This window comes from Sceloporus undulatus, chromosome 6, assembly GCF_019175285.1.
Source record: "Sceloporus undulatus isolate JIND9_A2432 ecotype Alabama chromosome 6, SceUnd_v1.1, whole genome shotgun sequence".
Classification (NCBI taxonomy): domain Eukaryota; kingdom Metazoa; phylum Chordata; class Lepidosauria; order Squamata; family Phrynosomatidae; genus Sceloporus; species Sceloporus undulatus.
Window position 1 is genome coordinate 98,908,496 of NC_056527.1, and position 21,631 is coordinate 98,930,126.

The 21,631-nt window shown below is 43.1% G+C and overlaps 2 protein-coding genes across 4 annotated transcripts in view; both read left to right on the top strand.

Annotated features, from left to right (window-relative positions):
- Window positions 1–7,034, top strand: part of LRRC4B (leucine rich repeat containing 4B) — a 140,094-nt gene extending 133,060 nt beyond the window's left edge. For all 3 annotated transcript variants that reach the window (XM_042473350.1, XM_042473351.1, XM_042473349.1), the window contains exon 2: window positions 4,927–7,034. In XM_042473350.1, coding sequence (XP_042329284.1) covers window positions 4,981–6,924 — 1,944 coding nt within the window. In that variant the 5' untranslated portion in view covers window positions 4,927–4,980 and the 3' untranslated portion in view covers window positions 6,925–7,034. The remainder of the gene's footprint in view (window positions 1–4,926) is intronic.
- LOC121933510 (RNA binding protein fox-1 homolog 1-like) overlaps window positions 1–21,631 on the top strand; it is a 576,905-nt gene that overhangs the window by 429,678 nt on the left and 125,596 nt on the right. The window lies entirely within an intron of this gene.

Consider the following 21,631-nt stretch of genomic DNA (forward strand, 5'->3'; position numbering starts at 1 on the left):
TAATGTACATAATACTCAGTGTTTTGAAGGTGCAAAATATGTTTTTTAATTGTGACAAAATATTAAGTAACCCCCCCCCCCTACAAATAAATTGGGATTTTGATCCCATGTCTACCTTTTTTTTTACTCAAAGCAGATTCTGTGAAACTGAATTTGGCCCTCTGTATAAGATGTTCCTCAGCACTGGACTCAATCTAAAGTCAACTGCTCCCAATGTTCACTGAACTGTATTGCTGTAGGACTCACATTAAATTGGTTTGACTATTCAGATGAAGACAAGAAGGTTAAATGAGATTAGCCTGGAATATGCCCAAACCCAGGCCTACCTAAGGGATTTTGCTGCCTGAGGCAAAACACCAAATGGCACCCCACCCACTCAAGTCAAGATGCATGGTACTCAAAGCCAGCCAAGTTATTCTGGCACGCAAAGCAGAAAATCCCACAAGTATTTCTTCCTGTTCCTGGCAGTGAAAATGTAATAAGAACCAAAATGCCCTTTCATGATCCCCACAGTCTGCTCCTTGAAGCCCTGTCCAGACTAGAACACATCACATAACTGAACTAACAGTTGTTTTTAACATATAGCGTAAAGTGCTTTGGATCCCATATAGGAGAAATGCAGGAAATTAATGAAATATATAAATAAACCATTTCCATCCATTTAGGAACCATATCAACCAGAAATGTGAATTCATTCTATTAAGAAACAACTAGGAAAAAGTTATGCCTAATAAACAGCTGAGCTAAGTGACTTGCCCTTTTGTCAGCTATTTTTGACAACCACCATTTCATCTATTCCTCTCTGACTTTCTTCTATCCTGCTAGATTCTCTCTCAGCTTTTTCCCCTAACTCATCACTGATTCCCACTCTGCCCACCAATCCTTCTTACTCTCTCATCTTGCTCTCACTTTTCCCCTCTCAAACTCAGAGAGTAGTGGAGTCTCCTTCTTTTGAGGTTTTTAAGCAGAGGGTGGATGGCCACTTGCCAGGAGTGCATTGACTGCGTATTCCTGCATGACCGGGGGTTGGACTGGATGGCCCTTGTGGTCTCTTCCAGCTCTATGATTCTGTGAATTCATGAAGCTCCTTGTGTTTACAGGCTCCCACACTGGAGTTTTGCTAAATCACAGATTTCCTTACATTTAAATTTGATGAATCAGTGAAAAGGCAGGTGGTTCATTCTATTTCAGAGTTCCTAAGAACATTCATATTCCGCCTTTCACGTGGCAATCTACAAACATCATTTTGATAAAAAAGAGTTTGGAGCAAAAGCTTGGTAAAATGACTTTTTTGGAGTACAATTTCCAGAATCCAACAGCCAGCATGGTCGGTATTGATGCTGGCCAGGGGATTCTGGGAGCTGCAGCCTAAAAAATTAACTTTTCCAAGCTTTGGTTAGATCCAGCCACTGCAGCAATGCCAGGAGGGATGCACTCAGGCCTCTCCTTCACTGTATAGGTGGAGGCTTCCTGTAAGGAGGCCTCCACCACAGCAGCAAAGCTGGTGTGTGTGTGTGTGTCTATGCACTACCCCACAGTGGGAGGAGCAGTGCCAGACCGGGTATTACCCCTTTTCTGGGGTGTCACCCAGTACAGGCCACACACCCTGCAACCCCTACTCATGGATGCCACTGAGTGTAATTATGTACATATTTGTTGTTGTCAAAATCATAAATATGAAATGAACAAAGTATAGCCCATAGACTTTTTAAAAAAAATATTTACAGATCAGAAACCTATTTGCACCCTCTAAAGGTAGTGGAGGCAAATATGCTACTTTTAAAGCCCCTAATCTCTTTTAGGCTCAGGAAAGGGTTTTTCCAAAACAGATATCAACTTCTAATTACTTTGTTTGGTGGCGGTGGCGGGGGAAGGTTACATTTGCAGTGCAGTAGTTGCAGATGTAACCTTCATCTGTAGTTGTTTATTTTGAAGTTCAGGGCCCCATCATGACAGTCCCCCAGGGAGGATCCAAATATGCAAGCAGTTGTATTAATCTCATACCCTTAACTGTCCCAATTTGGGAAGGTGAGTCTCAATCCTCTGTTGTTGCACTTATCAACTCATTTTAAAATGTCCCAGTTTCTCTGTTCTTCTGGTTTCTCCCTTTGTCCCTAGTTTACCTCCATCACTGCAAGCCTGATTTCAGTGTGCAGAATTACTTTGTAATTACTTCGTTAACTCAGCCAGAGGAACAGGAGAGGAAGGAACAGAGTCTTGCCCTTCCTGGTAACACCAGGCAGAAGAAGTAAACTACTCCAGCCTCCCTTAATATATGTGTTCTTCCTCATTAATACCTTTCACTATCTGGAAGTTATTCTGACATCACTTGCCCCCATGTGTTCTGGTTTTCTTCTGTGAAATGTTGAAGGGTATGGGTCCAAATCTGGCCCAACACTCAAACCACTGTACAATTCTGGCTTGGTACATAATGCATAACACTTAAAGGCAGAACTAGAGTCTATCTCAGGTTTTGACTCTAAAAACCCAAGGCCTGGAATGACCTGGAATTGACAGTCCTGGCTATAGTCTTGCTGAGACTGTGGCCCACTCACTACTGCTCAGCCTCATCTCTTCATGTACAATAGTATTTAATAAGGAATAGATGAAAATAGGTACACAAGAGTAAATGCATTTGCACACACACTTTTAAGAAGAAGATATTATTTGCTTCTTATTGACTAAATCTATACAACCACATTTGAAATGGATCTAAAAGATTGTCTATTTTACCTCTGCCAGTTTAGAGAATCTGCTGATAATGGTGGGAGTCAGAAATCTTCCAAGGCAGTGTGTTTTATTATCAAATAATTTGTAACGTCAGGAAGTTCTGGTTTCTTATTGAATGCACTTTCCCCTAAAATGTCCTAGTTGCCCTACAGTGAAAAGCTCCAGGGAGTGATATACAATTAAACACAAGGAAAATCCATAGGAGTCAAATAATAAAAACAGTTCAAAACAATCAATGAAAACAAAAATCATTTAAAAGCAGCAGATGCTAAAATTAGCACCAGAATGAAAATCTAATGTTCTTTCTCATGTATATGCTGCCTGTTATTCCAAAGGCCCTTCAACATGGCTTATGGTTTAATATGTGTTTTAATACAACAGTGAGGAAAAGACCAGATTAAAACAAACAAATAAGCAGCAAAGGTAAAACTAACAGAGGGGCAGTACAGATCGCCCCGAAATGGCGGGCTGGAGTTGCCCATTTTAACTGCAGAAGGACACCACAGCCACCAAACCATGCGGTGTCCCCCCGCAGTAAAAAGAACCCAGTTCTTCTGGGTTCTTTATGTGGTGCATTGCGTATGTCACATGTGCACCATTGGCACACTCGTGATGTACATAATGCGCAGCAATGTGCAGACGCTGCACAGCAGCGGCATCATGGCGGCGCCCATGTGGACAGGACACCGCCATGATGCTGCCACCCGTATGGACTAGGATTCCGGGGCGTGCAGTTGCCGCGCGCTCTGGAACCCTAGTTTCTGCTCCAGCATGCCGCTTTTGGCTGGTGTGTCTCGGGCTAGAGACTGGAGAAGATTGGCTTAAGAAACCCTGTCTACGCTTAGGGTGTTGATGAGTAAAGCAGAAGCCAGCTTGTTAGATCTAAGGCTGATTGGCAATATGAAGATAACAACTGACTTGCTGCATCTGATTAAGAGCCATCCTGTGTCTTACAAAACAAGACTTAGTTAAATGCCCATGGAAGTTTGCAAGTCAAGCATGAAGGCAACACTTTCCCTTATTCCCTGTTGCTAGCACCTAGGAGGCCATGGCAGAACAGGGAAGTAACTAGTTACAAGTTACTTCCCCAATAACTAAGACAAATTATGTGTAATTTAACAAGGGATAAAGTTATTTTTTGTGATGTAATTGAAACTTTTTAGTTATTTACATTATAGTATATAGTTAATTTTGTAGTTAAACAGTGTGTGCAGACTAACTAAATGGGAGAGGAGGATTAACACATGGTTCAAGTGTTGGCCAGGACTCCATCTTATAATGCTGCCTTATGCTCTCATTTGGATGCAGGGACAATGATGAGATGGATGAGAGGAAATGATATTTGGCAGCAAAAGGCTATGGCTTGTAGCATTTCTATGTTTCCTTTTAAAAAGAAAAAAGTATTTAAGTTACTTTGGAGAAATGGGAAAATACTTTTTTAAAAACTGCAAAAGGCAACTAACTCATTGAGTGCTTGTATTGGAACTATAACTGTAACTACTTCCTTTTAAAAGTTTCTTGTGCAAGATACAGGGCGTATGTAGCTGCTGTGCCTCAGTGCTGATAGACTTGCCTCCCATGAATGTTTCCAATTTTTTGCAAAAGGTTATCCAGTTTAGGCTATTGGTCGTCACATCAGTACACCTTGCGGTAGTGAATTATACATACTAATTATCTAGTGGTGGGTCCAGACTCGGTCTGCTGCCACACTGCAGAATTAATATAGTTGAACACCACTTTAATTGTCATGGCTCCACCCTATGGAATCCTGACATGTATAAGTGTTAGTGGCATTAGAGCGCTCTGACAGACAAGGCTAGATATCTCACAAAACTACAAATTCCAGAATTCCATAGCTTTAAGCCATGGTAGTTAAAACAGTGTCTAATTGCATTAATTCTGTAGAGTAGATACAGTCTCAGTCATACCTGGAAAAGATCCACTGAAAACTTAATTTAGTCACAATTAACTTAAATTCCTAGTGCCTTCAGAACAGCTTTCCTAATTAGGATTACACATGGCTTGAACCCATTTGTTCAAAGAAGTACTCCCCTTTGATGGTGTGAAAGCAACACCTCCTTCAGTCCATTTTATTGGGGAACCACCAAGTATTAATTTTTCTGATTGTCATCATTCTCCCATGATCTAGTATCAGATTCTGGCTTATTTCTCTTTCTCTTTGTTTCTCATTCACAGTTTCTAAAGACCTGAATGCTCACGTCACCATTCACTGAAGCATGAACATTGGACATGGCCACCCGCCGCTGCACTCGCAAGCCTTTGCTGGCACCCGGAGTTTCTAGAATGGTTTGGAAGCATCTTGTCCTCTTTTTCCTTTGGTTGCCATCAGTTGTTTTGGGTGGAGCTTCTCCCACCTCCTGCCCAGCTGCTTGTTCCTGCAGCAACCAAGCAAGCCGGGTTATCTGTACACGCCGGGAACTGGTGGAAGTGCCAGAGAGCATTTCTATCAACACACGGTACCTCAACCTGCAGGAGAACAACATCCAGGTCATAAAGACAGACACTTTCAAGCACCTTCGCCATCTTGAGATTTTGCAATTGAGCAAAAACCTCATCCGTAAGATTGAGGTTGGAGCCTTCAATGGCTTACCCAACCTCAACACGCTGGAGCTCTTTGACAACCGGCTGACCACTGTCCCCACACAGGCCTTTGAGTACCTCTCCAAGTTGCGGGAGCTGTGGCTGAGGAACAACCCCATTGAAAGCATCCCCTCCTACGCCTTCAACCGAGTCCCTTCCTTGCGCCGCCTGGATCTTGGAGAGCTCAAGAAGCTGGAGTACATCTCAGAGGCAGCCTTTGAAGGCTTGGTCAACCTGCGCTACCTGAACCTGGGCATGTGCAACCTTAAGGACATCCCAAACTTGACAGCCTTAGTGCGTCTGGAGGAGCTGGAGCTGTCTGGGAATCGCCTGGACATGATCCGACCAGGCTCCTTCCAAGGGCTGACCAGCCTTCGCAAACTGTGGTTGATGCATGCCCAGGTGGCCACCATTGAACGCAATGCCTTTGATGACCTCAAGTCCTTGGAGGAGCTCAATCTTTCCCACAATAACTTGATGTCTTTGCCACATGATCTCTTCACCCCCTTGCACCGCCTGGAGCGTGTCCACCTCAACCATAACCCTTGGCATTGTAACTGCGATGTGTTGTGGCTCAGCTGGTGGCTCAAGGAGACAGTGCCCAACAACACCACCTGCTGCGCCCGGTGCCATGCACCGCCAAACCTCAAAGGGCGGTATATTGGAGAGCTGGATCAAAGCCATTTCACCTGCTATGCCCCAGTTATAGTGGAGCCTCCCACTGACCTTAATGTGACTGAGGGGATGGCAGCTGAGCTGAAATGCCGGACAGGGACCTCCATGACATCAGTCAATTGGCTGACGCCAAATGGAACGCTGATGACTCATGGTTCCTATCGGGTCCGCATCTCTGTCCTCCATGATGGCACGCTCAACTTCACCAATGTGACTGTCCAGGACACAGGGCAATACACTTGCATGGTGACCAATTCAGCTGGCAACACCACAGCTTCAGCCACACTCAATGTCTCAGCTGTGGATCCAGCCACCACCGGTTACACCTACTTTACTACAGTGACTGTGGAGACCATGGATTCGGGTCAAGAAGAATCCGTTCCCACCAAGAAAGAACCAGGGCCAACACCATCACAAGGTTGGGGCATGACTTACTCCACCACCTCTCTAACCCCACGCAGTACCCGTAGCACTGAGAAACCATTCACCATCCCAATCACTGATGTAACCGAGGGTGGCATGAAAGACTTGGACGACGTTATGAAAACCACCAAGATCATCATTGGCTGCTTTGTTGCCATCACCTTCATGGCTGCCGTGATGCTGATTGTTTTCTACAAGCTCCGCAAACAGCACCAGCTTCACAAACACCATGGGCCCACGAGGACCATCGAGATCATCAATGTGGAAGATGAGCTGCCTGCTGCGGCTGGGGGCCCTGGCGACAGCCACTTGGCTCTTCCTGCCATCGAGCATGACCACCTCAACCACTATGCTGCTTTCAAGGCCCACTACAACAACAACAGTGGTAGTGGGCCTCTCACCTGTGGCTCCAAGAACCCCATGCTCAATTCTATCCATGAACCTCTCTTGTTCAAGAGCAGCTCGAAAGAGAACGTCCAAGAGACACAGATATGACGGCCAACAGACCCAGGCAACAGGGAATACTTACATGGTGGGAGGGTGGCGACAAATCCATCCATGCAGTGGGGGAAATATTGAGGAACAGCTCCTCCTTCCCCACCCACCTAACCCCCCACAAAAACAGATCTTTCCACCATGGCAGATCTTGGATGCCAAGCCCCTAGCAGACACATTTGGTTTTCACCAATTTAGCCTTTTACGTTCTCTTCATTTTCTTTTGCAGAAGAAGGTACTACTGTTGTCCTCTACCTGACCTTTCCCCCCTTTCTTGTTTTTCTTTCCTCCCCCCCTTTCTTTTTCTTATTTTTCTACTGTTCTCTCTTTACATTGGAGACTCTTTTTTTTATACAGATGGGGCTGTTTCTGTATCCAACTACCTGCTATATTACTTTTAAAAAAAGAAAGAAACAAAACGAGAACAACAGGAAAAGAAGGATGGAGCACTCTGATACAATTTCCTTTTGATGTCATGGGAATAAACTATAGGAAGAATGAAAAAACAAACCAAGCAAAATGGGAGAGGAGGGGGAGAAAAAAAATCTTATTTTGAGCCACTTTCCGTCAAAATTCTATTTTCATCCAAATGGGATATACAAAATAAATAAATGAAATAAAGAGACGGAAGGTCGTGGTGGTGCCAGGGTTCCCCCTCCCCAGAGCACGTGGGGATGCCAAGCGCACAGGGTTTGGGGGAATTTTTTATGACTAGTATTATTACTATGGGATGGCAGGCATGGCCGGTGTGCCCCCCAGAGACACAGGGGTATGGAGGTATTTTTTAATTTGTAATAATCTGGGGGGTGGGATTGCGGGGTTTGGTGGGGACTCCACTTCTGGCCACAAAAAACGGGGGCCTGTTGATTCCCTTGGCATTTTGGGGTCTGGTCTGAGTTTCCTATTTTAATAAAATCCATAAAGATGTTTCCAACCCTCCTTAGGGTAGTTCTTTTGAAGGGCAACTGGGTTGGGGGGGGGAGGAATGAGGATAAGGCTGTTGTTGGATGTGTATTCTCATTGATGTGGGTTGCACTGAATAATGGATAGGGTTGCAGTGACCGTGTCAATTAGATGTATGAGAGCTACCGTGGTGTTGGACAAGGACTCTGAGCAAGCAAGGAATCACCACTCAGCTATGGAAACCTACAGGGTGTCTTTGGGTAAGTTGTACTCTCTCAGCCTCAGAGGAAAGCAGTGGCTAACTCCCTCTGAGAAAACCCTATGATAGTTGAAGTCAACTTGTAGGCACATTACAACAATGTAGATTACAATGCTTATCGTTTTACTGTGTGTACTAACATCCACACATACTCAAAATCATCTAGAAGTCACTGAGTTCTCTCCCACTGCTGTAGAGCTGCAACTTCACACAACACAAACATAGGGTTGGGAAACATTTGACCTTTTGGTTGTTGGACACTAACTCCCATCAGCCTCAACCAGTACAGCCAATGATTGGTGGTGATGGGGTTTGTAGTCTGCCACATGGCCCCTGCTTCTGCTGTAGAAAGTCTCGGTATGTTACCAACTGGAAGTTCATGCCTTGAATAATTTAACTGGGTTCCTTCAGTGGTGATCCACTGAAGCTCTGCAGAGGGGCCCTTGGACAGTATCACTGGCTTTGTTAGGACTCAGGAGATTGAATGTGGCTGGATATAAGCTCAAGTACAAGTAGGCTCATGGAAGATAACAGAACCATTGAATTAAATTAGAACATTAGAGGTGTGTAAGATGTTTTCCAGTGCAATAGACATTGCTTTGACGGGTATATTTCCCAAGGGGATACTCGATGCCACTTGAATCCAGTGGCAATATGCCCACGTGCCTGCTTTTCTTTTCAAAAACACATGTGTAATGAGGACGTGAGTCTGCACAGACCAGCAGGGAGGAGGGCAGAGATCTTAGTAAAAACAATTTTTGCACATTTATCCAGTATTTATTTTATTTATATTCGACCTTCCTCCCTATGCAGGATCCAAGGTGGCCCACAGCATTTTTTTAAAAAAGAGTAACAGTTGAAACACACAAAAGTTTTTAAAAGAATTAAAAAGAAGTTCAATTAAAAGCAGAATGTTATATAGATTTTAAGCCAGAGGCCTGCCTGTATAAGAAGGCCTTAGCCTTCTGCTGAAAGGAAAAAAAGAGAGGGGCCAACCAAACCTCCCATGGGAGGGAATTCCACAATCGGGACAGCCCCTGAGAACGGTCTGTCCTGGGGAAAGAATTTTCCTCTGCCCATTAACACTGAACCCTCTGTTCTGATTATCACTGCAGCGGTTGCTTAGGTTGGACTGTGGATATCTGAGTTGGGTTTAGTGCCAAGCAGCAGGTCAGGCGTTGCACAGGGCCACTAGGGCCACCTTCAGTTTAAATATTAAGGACCAAACTAGACCATTACAGACCTATGACTAGATTTCTTGACCATTTAAAAAAAAGTTTTACATTGTCTGCATCTTGCAGGGAATACCAGATTGGCTCTGGGCAGTGGTGCTGGGGGAGCATTCTAATCTTTTTCCTTCAGTCACCATATCTGCTGCCCAAAACCAGCATTTGGGGTCCTTCTTCCCCAGAATTGCTACAACAGCTTGGATGGATGGATTGGTGTATGATTTCAATCAAGAAAAAGCCATTTTAACTGTTATGGCTCAATGCTGTGGAATCCTGGGATTTGTAGTTTTGTGAGATATTTAGCCTTCTCTGTCAGAGAGATGTGCCACAGTAAACTACAAATCCCATGATTCCATAGGATGGAGCCATGGCAAAGCAGTGTCAAATTGCATTATTTCTGCAGTGTAGATACAGCCCTACTCTAAGCTAGAAGTAGAACAGGTATGACTTGTGGCCCTAAGGCTATTTTGTGACCTCCCAAAGCCTCCCTACTCTCAGTGTTTTTATTCAGAATGCCTCCTTGCTCTTTAGAAGATGTGGAGGTAATTTTTACTGCATTTTACTCCTTGCACTGCTTGGCAAATGGGTTTCAAGACAGAAGACAAGGTTCTACACCATATATGTAACTATGTATTATGGAGCTCCATTGTCAGTTATATCTGACTGTATCAAACACCCACACACCCACCCACCCAACCTAACTTGTTGGCCTGGCAGTGCCCCAGCCAAAGGGTTTCTGAGATGCTGTAGGTTGGACCATTCAGAAATGATGTCTGCAGCACTCTCCTGGTTGCTGGATGATCAAGAACAGGCAGCTGGAGGAGCGAGTCAGCTGCTGGTAAGCGCTGTTTGTGAAATTGAACTTTTGGTTTGCTGGGAAGCAAGACACTCCTTAGGGCCCTGCTGTGACTGTTTGTCTCAGTGCTTCTCACAACTGTGAGAGGCCTGCAGATGTTATTTCACAACACCTCAGTCTGCAGTACCTTGGAAATCCTTCTGTTAGAGTGCTGTCAGGTTGACAAGGTAGGTTTCTGGGGTTACATTTGTATGTTAATGGCCATATACATGAATCCCCAGCAGTTATGAGATTTTTATTGTGTAATTACTGATTAGAAACTCATTTCTAGTAACTTCCTGTCTTGGAAAAATATCCTTTTGGGCCTTTAACAGCCTGGTTGGATGGTAAATAATGTACACACTCAACAGAGAGAATACATAGAATCATTTAGAATGCTTAAAAATGTTAAATTTTAAGACATGAAGAGTGCAGGAGGTCAGCCTTCTGGGATCTGGTGGTGATACATGCAAGTTCTGGGACTTACGGAAGTCTCTCATCCCTGCCTTAACTCTTTTCTGAAAATTACTGTGGTTTGCATCTTCCTTAAAGCCTTAGAAAAATAATATATGTGGGCTAACTTGATTGTGACCCACCCGTCATGTTCAGCTTGGGCCATGGAGAGAGTATTGAATATTTTTTGACACTTCTAGTAATCCCCTTTTCATAACTTTTAATGTCAAGAACCACAAGGTTGGATTCACGCTGTTTCTGCTGATTGGAGCCTTCACACATTGACATTACAGCTGGGCTTGTCAGGTTTTACCCATGATGGTTGAAGAATTGGTTGTTTCATTGTTGTTGTTGTTGTGTATCTCCCATCAGTGGTGTTCTCACCCCTGGTATCACCTGCTGCAGGGTGGCTAATGGGAGATAGTGGCCAAAGTGGCTCACTTAGGCTTCTTCTTCATGAGGAGGCCACCTCTGCAAAGCTGGGAGGGGTGAGCTTGGGCTTCTCCCTTGCCACCGCAGTGGAGCCAGGAGGAGTGCACTTGGCCTGTCTCAGCCTGCAGCAGGAGGAGGGCCTGACCAGGTGTCATGCCTTTCTAGGGTGCCACTCCCCACACACACCCTAGTGATGCCACTGCCTCTGACATGTTTTTGCCACACTGGTTCTAGAGGTGATATTTAAAAAGACTGTTTGGGAAAAGCAATACAATTGCGCAGTTCCATATTGTTCATATGTAATAAAGAACTATTGTTACGTTACTACATAGGGGAGAAAGCAAGTTGATTGATACACAATGGGACAGATGCACATTGGCCCTCATATGCATCAGGACTTGGGAGTGCCAAGTGTGCATCGGGACACTTGCCACAGTGCCCGTTACACCTCTTCACAATTCACAAATGACTTCTTATAGCCTCTGTCGTATAGTTAAGTCTATGTAAAGTTACACTGTGATAGAGGATTCCAGCCAATCTGTTTAACTCCTCTGTCATCTGTTAACATATTTTTGTGTGGGTAAAAGAAAGAAGCAAATGGATAAATATAAGACCGGAAGTAACTTGCTAAGAGACAGAGGGTTTGTTTTTTTGTTTTGGTGCAAACTGATGGGTTCCCAGTGGATACCAGAACTGTACATGACTCAACAATGCAGCATTATGGGTCAAAGAAATAAGGAATTGAATGAAGGAGAAGTATTGTTTTGAAAGCTTGAGAAATTAATAGAGCAATGGTGCACAGCCACAGTAATATCAAATTTGGCATGCCAAGGTCTGTTCTGGGCGCCACCAACATTCCAAAAAGATGCTGGAAATAGAGCTAGTAGATGGGGTGCAGGGGATCCAAAGGACTAATGCTTCCATGTTCTAGAGCCATTACAAGTGGGGCCTACAAGAGCATATTGGTCATTCCTAATAATAGGAGAAGTTGAGGGCACTTGCCAGTCATACCCTCAAAGCAAGGTATTTCATTCTTATCGTTTCTGTTTTTCTTTTCTAATCTTCTGAGATGCTCAGTTCTTACTATTTGGGAGTGAACTTTGTCCTCTTCCTTTGGGGTATTTGGTGTGTTTGTTCATTTGTTTCTTTTGGCAAACCTCAGAGTTTCTGCAGGCACCTTTCTTCGTACCCTGCAATTTTCAGAGATGAAAATGGGGGGTGGGGATGGGGGGTGGTCAAGCGACATCAGAGTGTGGTCAAGATGGCAGAAGGTACTAATGAAAAAAAGCACAAACACTAAGAGAGTTTGTTTTTGTCTGATTCTACTTGGAAGGGCAAAATTCTGCCCCTTCCTCTCCTCTCCCTGAGTTAACTGAGTGCAAACTACTTTTGTATGTCAAACACAGTGTGCAGCAGTGGAGCAATAAAAGGAGAAAGGAGGAGGAGAAAGGAACCAGGACATTTTAAAAGCAGTGGAAAAGTTGGGACAGAGAATCAATTTGGATTGTCCCTGCCAAATCAGGACAGTTGGGTGGTATGTGACAGGTGCTCTGGGAGCAATTCCAAATGGACAGACAAAACATCTGAATGAAATCGCCATCAACAGGATCACAATGGCACTATTTCACAAAGAACACGCCACGTTATCTGGTGACACTTCACAGATCCCTGGATTCTTGGGTAGAATCCACATTGCTTATGGTCCAAAACTCCATTGCAACAGTTTCTAGTAGACCAGAAACTAGGATGATGGTGATTGCTGCTCCTGCTGCTTCTACAACTAATTTTCTTTCAATTAGACCAATTTAAAAGGTGGAATACTACCACCATCACCATATCAACATATTTTACTTTGCAGCAGGGGTGGATAAAAGGTTAATTTTCACCTACTGATTTCTCTCTGTGTACTACAATATGCAGTAGCTTGGCAAGGATTTCTGACTTCCAGTTGTATAAAAATAGCAGAAACTGACTCCTTTCCCCTCCTCCAAGTTATGCCAGTGAAATAAAGCTTGGAGCAGCTGGAAGCAGGTTTATACATAATAAAAGTGTAAGTTCTCTTCAGTTCTGATATGTGGGAAAATATCCCCCACAAAAGATTGAATTCGGAATGTACATGTGTTGCACTATATTATAACATCTTAACAACCTGTGTTGCACCATAACCTGCCTCAATCTTACTGGAGAGGCAGGATAGAAATAAATTATCATCATCACCATCATCTTGAGGTTCTAGTAAAATACAAAGCAACCTGAACACAGCACTGTCCTGAAATATTCCCGTAATGCCTAGAGTGCTTCACAACAGGGTGTACAAGGGCAAGTCCTGCCTCTGTTTTTTACAAGGGAAACAAGAAATGAAGGGGAATGAGCAAGGAAATGCTGCACAGGGCAGGTCACTTAAGTGGCTTTTTGTAAAATGGGTTTTGTGGTGGGATACGAAAGGAATAAAGGAATTGGAGATGATATGGAATGGAGGCCCTGGTAAAAAGGAGTCTTAAAAGTGGAAGGCATTACAACATGTTAAAACTGTTTCAGAAGGGAGAGTAACTTTTAGCAGATTCTTGTTTACCAAGAATAGCGTAGAATATTATGCATACCTTCCAACCATCCCAATATCAATGGTTTAAGAAAGGCATCCAAATTGCATTGAAAAAGCAATCCATCAATGCAGTTAGAAGAGGAAAACTTGACCTGCTTCTCTCGCCTAAAACCCTTTGTATGAAACAAGGTGTATCAATAATTTATTTCAAATTGTTACCAGTGCTTGGGAAAAATTATATATTTGCATTATAACTTCCAGAATCCACTAGTCAAAATACTCCTTTCTGGCAAAACGTTTTTCCTCTGCACCGAATCACAAAACTGCAAATTCACACTTGGATTGACAACAGGGTTCAGGAGCAGCTGATACATATGTCCAGGGCCTAACAGTCTAGAAGAGGGACTGGCATCTCATATATTGCATATATCTTTGTCTTTCACAGTAGTATCATTAACTATCTATTGTATTTGACATCCATTGCAATATTAGTGAATTTCAATGAAAAAAACCCATACTCCAGTTGTCTTGAATTGGCTGGGAAATTTCTGATTCATCCTCTGTTGTCCCACTTTTTCAGCTGCTTTTAAAATGTCCCTCTTCGTCCTCCACTTACTTCAGTTGCTACAATGTGAATTCAAAGTGCAGAAATAAGTTGTACTCAGTTGACTCAGTCAGACCAACACGAGAGGGAGGAGCAGAGTTTTGCACGTCAGTTGGCTCAGGCAAAAGCAAACTGCAACCTCTCCTAGCTTGTGTCTCTTTCCTCATTAATATCTTTTACCATTGTGACCAGATTTTGTTTGGCCACAAATCATGTCCTGTTATTTCATCTGTGAAATGTTGGAGAGTATGATAATGATATTTGTTGTTAGCTGCCCTTGAATTGGTTCTGACTCATGGCGACTCCATGGATGAGACATCTCCAAAAATCACTATCCTCCACTGCCTTGCCCAGATTCTGCAACTGTTACCCATGACCCACCTGATTGAGTCTATCCATCTGGTTTGTGGTCTTCCTCTTTTCTACTCTCTACCTTTCTTAGCATTTTTTCCCCCGAGTGATACAGAATTTGAAATCCAGTGTAATTATTGGTCCACCAAGGGCTCAAAGCTTTCACTGGGCAGGCCAGGAAAAGAAACCGAATTCCTTGGGAGTTAATCCTGAAGTTACCAAGCTGAAGCAGCTTGAACATGTGAGTGAAGGAGGAAGCCCTCCCATTTCCACCCTATTTCCCATCATCCCCCATCATAACAAAGGACCATCTCACTCTACCCTGTCCATCCAGCTCCCTTGCCACTGGGAATGTTGCAAATGTGTCCACTGGGAGTCTACCCTTCAACATTTCACGGATGAAAATTGGGACACACATGGCCAAGCAATAGCAAGAGTGTCATCAAGATGAAGGAGGAAAAACACACAAGAGACACTACATCAGTTTGTTTTTGCCTGAGTCCACTGGAAAAGATTCTTTTCCACCTTTCCTCTTCTCCCTGCTGAGTTGAGCGCAAACTACATGCGTGAACTCAGTTTGTGACAATTGATGGAATCCAAGGATAAAGAGGAGAAATGGGAGGAGGAGAGAGGAACTGCAACATTTTAAAAGCAGCTGAGAAAGTGGAGTGATAGAGGCTAAATCAGGATTGTCCCTGCCAAATTGGGGCAGTTGGAGTATATGTAGATGGCTGCACTAGCTAGCAGGACTCTGGAGTATTTGCTTAGAAACCAAACAGGAAGGTAGGAGACTGGGAGAGGAGCCCATTTTAAAGATTGTTCCCCTTCATGCATAGCCAGGGGCACAAAGTCATCACCCTGACCCAGACTGTTGGCTTCATTTGTACAAGGGTTTCAGAGATATAGCTTCATCTGCTCTCTTCTTAGGAATGTGAGCATTTAGCAATGTCGCCATTTCCCTTAACATGATCATGAGTCATTGTTGTTGTTGTTGTTGTGTCTTCACACCATTTCATGGTGACCCTAAGGCAAACCTATCACAGGGCTCTCTTGGCAGAATTTTTTCAAAGGAGATTTGTCTTTGTATTCCTCCGAGGCTAAGAGAAAGTGACTTGCCCAAAGTCACCCAGCAGATTTCCATGATTGAGCAGAGATTCAACCCTAGTCCTAGTCCAATACTCAAACCACTACAATACACTGGCTTAAGGATATAAATAAGTAACAAGATGCCAGCCTCCATTTATTTCAGGTTTCTCTCTTCAGTTTCTGCTTTTTACCATGATTTAGGTATCTACACAATAGCACTGAACTTTTTTTTTTTAAAAAAGTGCCATTTTTAAAAAATGTAAAATCAATCAAAAAAGATTTAAACTTGAATGATCAGGTCAATCTTCCTTCCCTGAACAAATGGCTGTGTCATGTTCATTAGTTTGGAGAGAAAATGTGACCATGCAGAATTATGATTGTTTAATATTTGTGGCACTCATGAAATCAACATCATCATCTTTATTTAGACCTTGCCTTTCCTGCTAAACTGGGAATCAGTGTAGCTTACAAATGAAAATGGGTATAGTTAAAAAGATCAACATTAAAATACAATTAAATGATTAACAATATTAAAACAACTTAAAACATAGACTGCTTAAAACAGCACAGCACTCTCATAGGATGAAGAAATAATCCAGTGTGACACTGCTTCTAAGTGCTATAGCTCCATCCTGTGGAATCCTGGGATTTGTTGTTTTACAAGATCTGTAGCCTTCTCTGATGAAGAGTGCTGGTGCCTCACAAAACTATAAATCCCAAATTCTGTAAGATGGAGACATCGCCATTATTTCTACAGTATAGATGCACCCATAAAAGCCCTTCCCTTACAAGCCTTCAGTTTGAAAAGCTTGTCAACATTAAAAACAAAACGTATTTGCTTCTCAATGGAAATACTGCAAGGAGGAAGCCTTTGTAGTCTCCATAGGAAGGGAGCTCCATAACCTAGGACATGCCACCAAGAACCCACTAATCTTATATCCCCAATGGCTGTATCTATAAAGGTGGTGGATGTGAGAGAAAGGCCTCTCCTGAGGAACTCAAGATCTGAAAAAGCTCATATAGGGAAATGTCAAATAGCCTGGACTTAAGTTGTGTCAGGCTTTATAGGCCATAACCAGCACGTTTAAATGTGCATGGAAACAAACTTCTTAACTCCCTGGGCCACTGTATGACTCCCTTTCTCTCTTGCTGGCATTAACTAAATATTAGCATGGATAATATCTCAGATATCTGAGGGATTGGGATGATGGTCTAAAATGGGTGATAGCCTTCTAATATATACAGGGAGAGAGAATTTTTCTGGCATCCATGGCTGCAGAATGCATGAATTCTACACTGCAGAATTCATGCAGTTTGGCACCACTTTAACTGACATGACTCAATGCTATGGAAATTGGGATTCGTAGTTTTGTGAAATATTTGTCTATCTAGTATCTATTTATTCCATCAGAGAGCTCTGGTGTCACAATCAACTGCAAATCCCAGGGTTCCATAGGATGGAGCCATGACAGTTAAAGCAGTGTCAAACTGAACTACTTCTCCTATGTGGCAGCCACCCATCTTTTATGTCATAGTGATATACAGGTTGAGTCACTCTTATCCAAAATGCTTGGGACCAGAAGTGTTTTGAATTTTGAAGTTTTTCATACTTTAGAATATTTGCATATATATGAGAGATCTTGGAGGGGGGACCCAAGTTTAAACTTGGAATTCATTTATATATTTCATATGCATTTTATACATATAGCCTGAAAGTAATTTTATACACATTTTTTAACAATTTTGTGTATGAAACAAAATTTGTGTTCACTGAACAATAAGGAAGCAAAGGTGTCACTATCTCAGCCACCCATGTGGACAATTTGGGTTTTTGGAATATTTTGGTTTTCAAAATTCTGAATAAGGGAGACCTATATATGTAACAGCTGAAGAGCAAAGTAAGCTCAAAGGTCCAAAACACACTGCAGAAATAATCCAGTTTGGCTCAGTGCTAGGGAATCCTAGGTATTGTAGTTTATTGTGGCACTAGAGCTCTGGCTAAATGTCTCCCAGAACTGCAGTTCACAGATGTTCCAAGCATTGAGTCATGGCAGTTAAAGTGGTCTCACACTGGATTATTTCTGCAGTGTGCTTTGAACCATAGATGCCATAGCTGCATCTAGTTGCATGGAACAGGAGGTGGGATTAGAGGCCCATCAAGGTGCCTTCTAACTCTGTAATGCTTTGGGGTCTACTAAAGGCATCCAAGTTAAAATCCCAGCTTGGCTGTAAAGCATAGTAGCTGACCTTGGACCAGTCTCGATCCCCCAAACCTCTTCTCTCTCTTTGCTTATAGTAAGGGTTTTAAAAAGTTAGGGTTGAACATGACTTGTATATCACTATGAGCTTGGTTTTGAGCTTGTTTTGAGTTCTGAGGTTGTATATCCCTCTGAGGTTGCTTTGAAAATGTAATTAATCATAATTGATTTTAGAAGTGAAGGTAGCTGTGCCATAGAAAAAAAATCACACCCACCAGAGGCAGATATATCTGTATATGCAGCTCAATTAAAGGATGGAGGTGCAGATCTGTGGTGCTGGCAACAGGGAGAGTAGAGTGCAGTGAGAAGGAGAAGGCTGGCAGAGAAGACGCTAAGAAGAAAACATTGAGTTAAAAATATATAGGGGGAAAATACTCCTCTTTTTTTGCTGTTAATCTCCATAAATATATAAAAAGGTTAAACTGTTCTCGTGGTTTCAGATGTGTGCCATTGATTCAGAACTTGGGCGAATTCCTTTTTCTTTTCTTTTTTTACTACAACTCCCAAAACCCATAGCCAGCATGATAAACAGCTCCAGTTATATTAAGAATAATGCCAGAAGTGATGTGCTTTCTCTATAATTTAAGACTGTCAATCGTATCTACATTAACAGCTTCCTGTGGATCTTCTTTTAACACCTGACAGGTCAAGAGAACAGAAGCAGACGCCCGTAGCGCAGCGTATGTTCGTGGGGGACCCAGCGCTAAATCATTTGGTAAATGACCTGATTTTGAGGGCCCAACTCATCCAGTTTTCTGTTCTCATAGTCACCAAATAGAAGCTTTGATGGAAAGCCAATGAACAGGACATAAGGGCAATAGCACGCTCTTGTTGTGGTTGCCCAGTGACTTGTAGTCATTCACCAGCATGTTGCTACTGAGTCTGGAGCTACAATATAGCAGCCATTGGCTGAGGTCTTGTTCCTTAGGGGCAAAACAGAGAGCTCAAAAAAAGAGGCTTGCTGCCGCCTCTTTGAGAACCAGATCGAGGCCGTGGCAACCGCATGCTGTGGCCCCGATCTGGTGGTTTGCTGGCAAATGCCTTTTAGAGCTGGCAAAAAGTCACCCTTGCTACCATGGCGGCACTTTTTGGCACTCCTTTCAGTGTGCATTGTATAAATGCCATGCCAAAGGAAAGGCATGATGCCACGCATCATGCAGTTAGGCAGGCAGCATGACAGCGGCCTGGAGGTGGCGTCGGTGTGCATCATCCAAACAACATGCCCCCATGCCGCCCCCACACCGCCTCCATGCTGTCACATCTTAACACTGTTGTACGAAGAAATACTTTTGTTTGCCCAGTATCTTTTACCATTCAGCTCCCAATGAACTGCTTTGGAATTATGACAGTATTATGGGAGAGGGAGAGAAGTGTCTCTCTGTATCCTTTGTCCAGGTTGTCCATGTCTATGATCATGCTTCACTCCTCCTCTTTCTAAAAGGAGAGGCCCATTCATACTATGGACTTTATCACATGGGGAAAAGTGAGGGTTTCAGCTGTCATTATCCTGTGAAAGTCACTTGATAGCAGGAAGGTTTTCACACACTGTGATTAAAGAGGACATATCCCATCAATAACCAGGTAATAACCAGCAATAAATCATTCATGGGGAAATCTTCCTGCAGTTGTGCGACTCTCATGGGATGACAGTTTAAGCCCCCACTTTCCCCCTCTATTCCTCCTGATGTGATAAACCCCTAGGACTTTTATTCCTTTGCAACTGTCATGGTTTCATTCTATGGAATCCTGGAATCTGTAGTTTTGTGAGGCACTGGAGCACTCTGGCTGAGAATTCTAAATGTTCCTCTGTAAACTTCAAATCCCAGGATTCCACAGAACAAAACCATGGCAGTTCAAGTTGAATAATAGCACCATAACTGTCGTGTGAATGGGGCCCTGATGTGAGGAACCATGAATCTTCCAGATGCTGAACTGCACCTTCCATCCTTTCTGACCATTGGCCATTTTCATTATGGCTGGTGAGAGCTGGAGTTGAGTACAATCTAGTTCTCCACCACTTAAAAGCCTTAAATAAAGTAACTTTTCTCAGCCCCCTGATCATTTAGGTTGCCCTTTCATGCAAGTATTGGGTTTTTAACTATTAAGATTTTTTGGTTCAGAGGCAGGTTGAAAGATGAACTCTGATTCTTCTACAAGAAATGGATGTACTGTTTCATCAGCCCACAGTGAAGAATGAATCCTCTGACTCATGTATGTTTTGAGAAAGAAATTACAGTGGACCCTTATTATGCTCTGGGGTTTGGTTCCAAGATCCCCCATGGATAACAAAATCCATGGATGCTCAAGTCCCATTAAATATAATGACGTAGCAAAATGGTGTCCCTTATAAAAAATGGAAAATCAAGGTTTGATATTTGAAATGTATACTTTTTTTTGAACATTTTCAAACCGTGGATGCTTGAATCCATGTATAAAAATCTGTGTATAAGAAGGGCCAACTGTATAGGAACACATGAGAGAAACGGATGTCATTGACTCCCTCCAATGCTTCCACAAGTATAGATCTCTACTCGCTTGTTGTCCTCCTTCCCCACTCCCTTGTCTTTTTCTTGGTATCTTCCATTTCTGGGGCTGAAGGATATCCACAGGCAACATTAAGGCAATTAGGGGCACTCCTATCAAATTGCCACCTCAAGACAATGAATGGCAACAAGAAACTGGAGAACAGAGAGGAAGCACAGCTGGTACCATGAGCAGCAGACAGGAGAAAAAGAAAACAGGCCAGAGACTGACACTGCTGATGGATTGGAGATTTTGGCCTGTATTTCAAAAGACCTTGGCAGGATAGCTGCTATTAAGATTTCACACATTATGGCAGAAGTGCCTTTGACACATGCGTGCGTCTGTTTTGTGTGTGAACTTGCTTAAATGCTATATTGGTGGTGCAAGGACACACTTTTAATCCAGCAAGCTGGGAAGGAAGGAGGACTTGCATCTGCCTTGTAACCTTATGTGTCACCTCTGAATTAGATGTACTCTGCTTGAAGGAAGGACATGATTGTCACCATTCTCTGTGTGCTATTAAATAACATACTCTCCAGCTGCCCCAACTTGGCACCAAAGGTCCTTATTAATCTTCTGTTGGCCCACTTTTTCAGCTGCTTTCAAAATGTCCCAGTTTTTCTCTCTGCCTCCCACTTTCTTGCTTTGTCCTTAGCTTGCTTCGATTGCTGCAAACTGAGTTCAAAGTGCAAAAGGCATTTGTACTCAATGAACTCAGCAGGAAGGAGAGGACAGGAGGGGGCAGAACCTTGCCTTCCCTTGTAGGCTCAGGCAAAAGCACACTGCGGCATCATCTCATAGCTTATACAGTATTTTCTTCTTCATTAATAGCATTTGCGATCTTGGCCATACTGTGATATTGCTTGACCACACGTGTCCTGGTTTTCATCTGTGAAATGTTGGGAAAGTATGAAACAAGAACATTGGTCTTGGACTCCTGGGAACAAGGTTTGAATTCCAGCTCAGCCATTAAACCCACTGGGTGACCTTGGGCATGTAACACAGCCTCAGGGGATGGCTGTGGCAAACCCCCTCTGAAGAAACTTGCCAAGAAAACTCTGTGATTTGCCAAGAAAACCCCACCATAAGTTGAAAATGAAGGCACACAGCAACATGAAACCAGATGCTGGTGGGCAGGTTGGAGAGGCAAATAGTTCTGCCTCACATTGGAGACACCTCAGCTTCAGAAGAAGAAACTGGAAATAGCCCAATGCACTAAAGTTTCCTGAGTA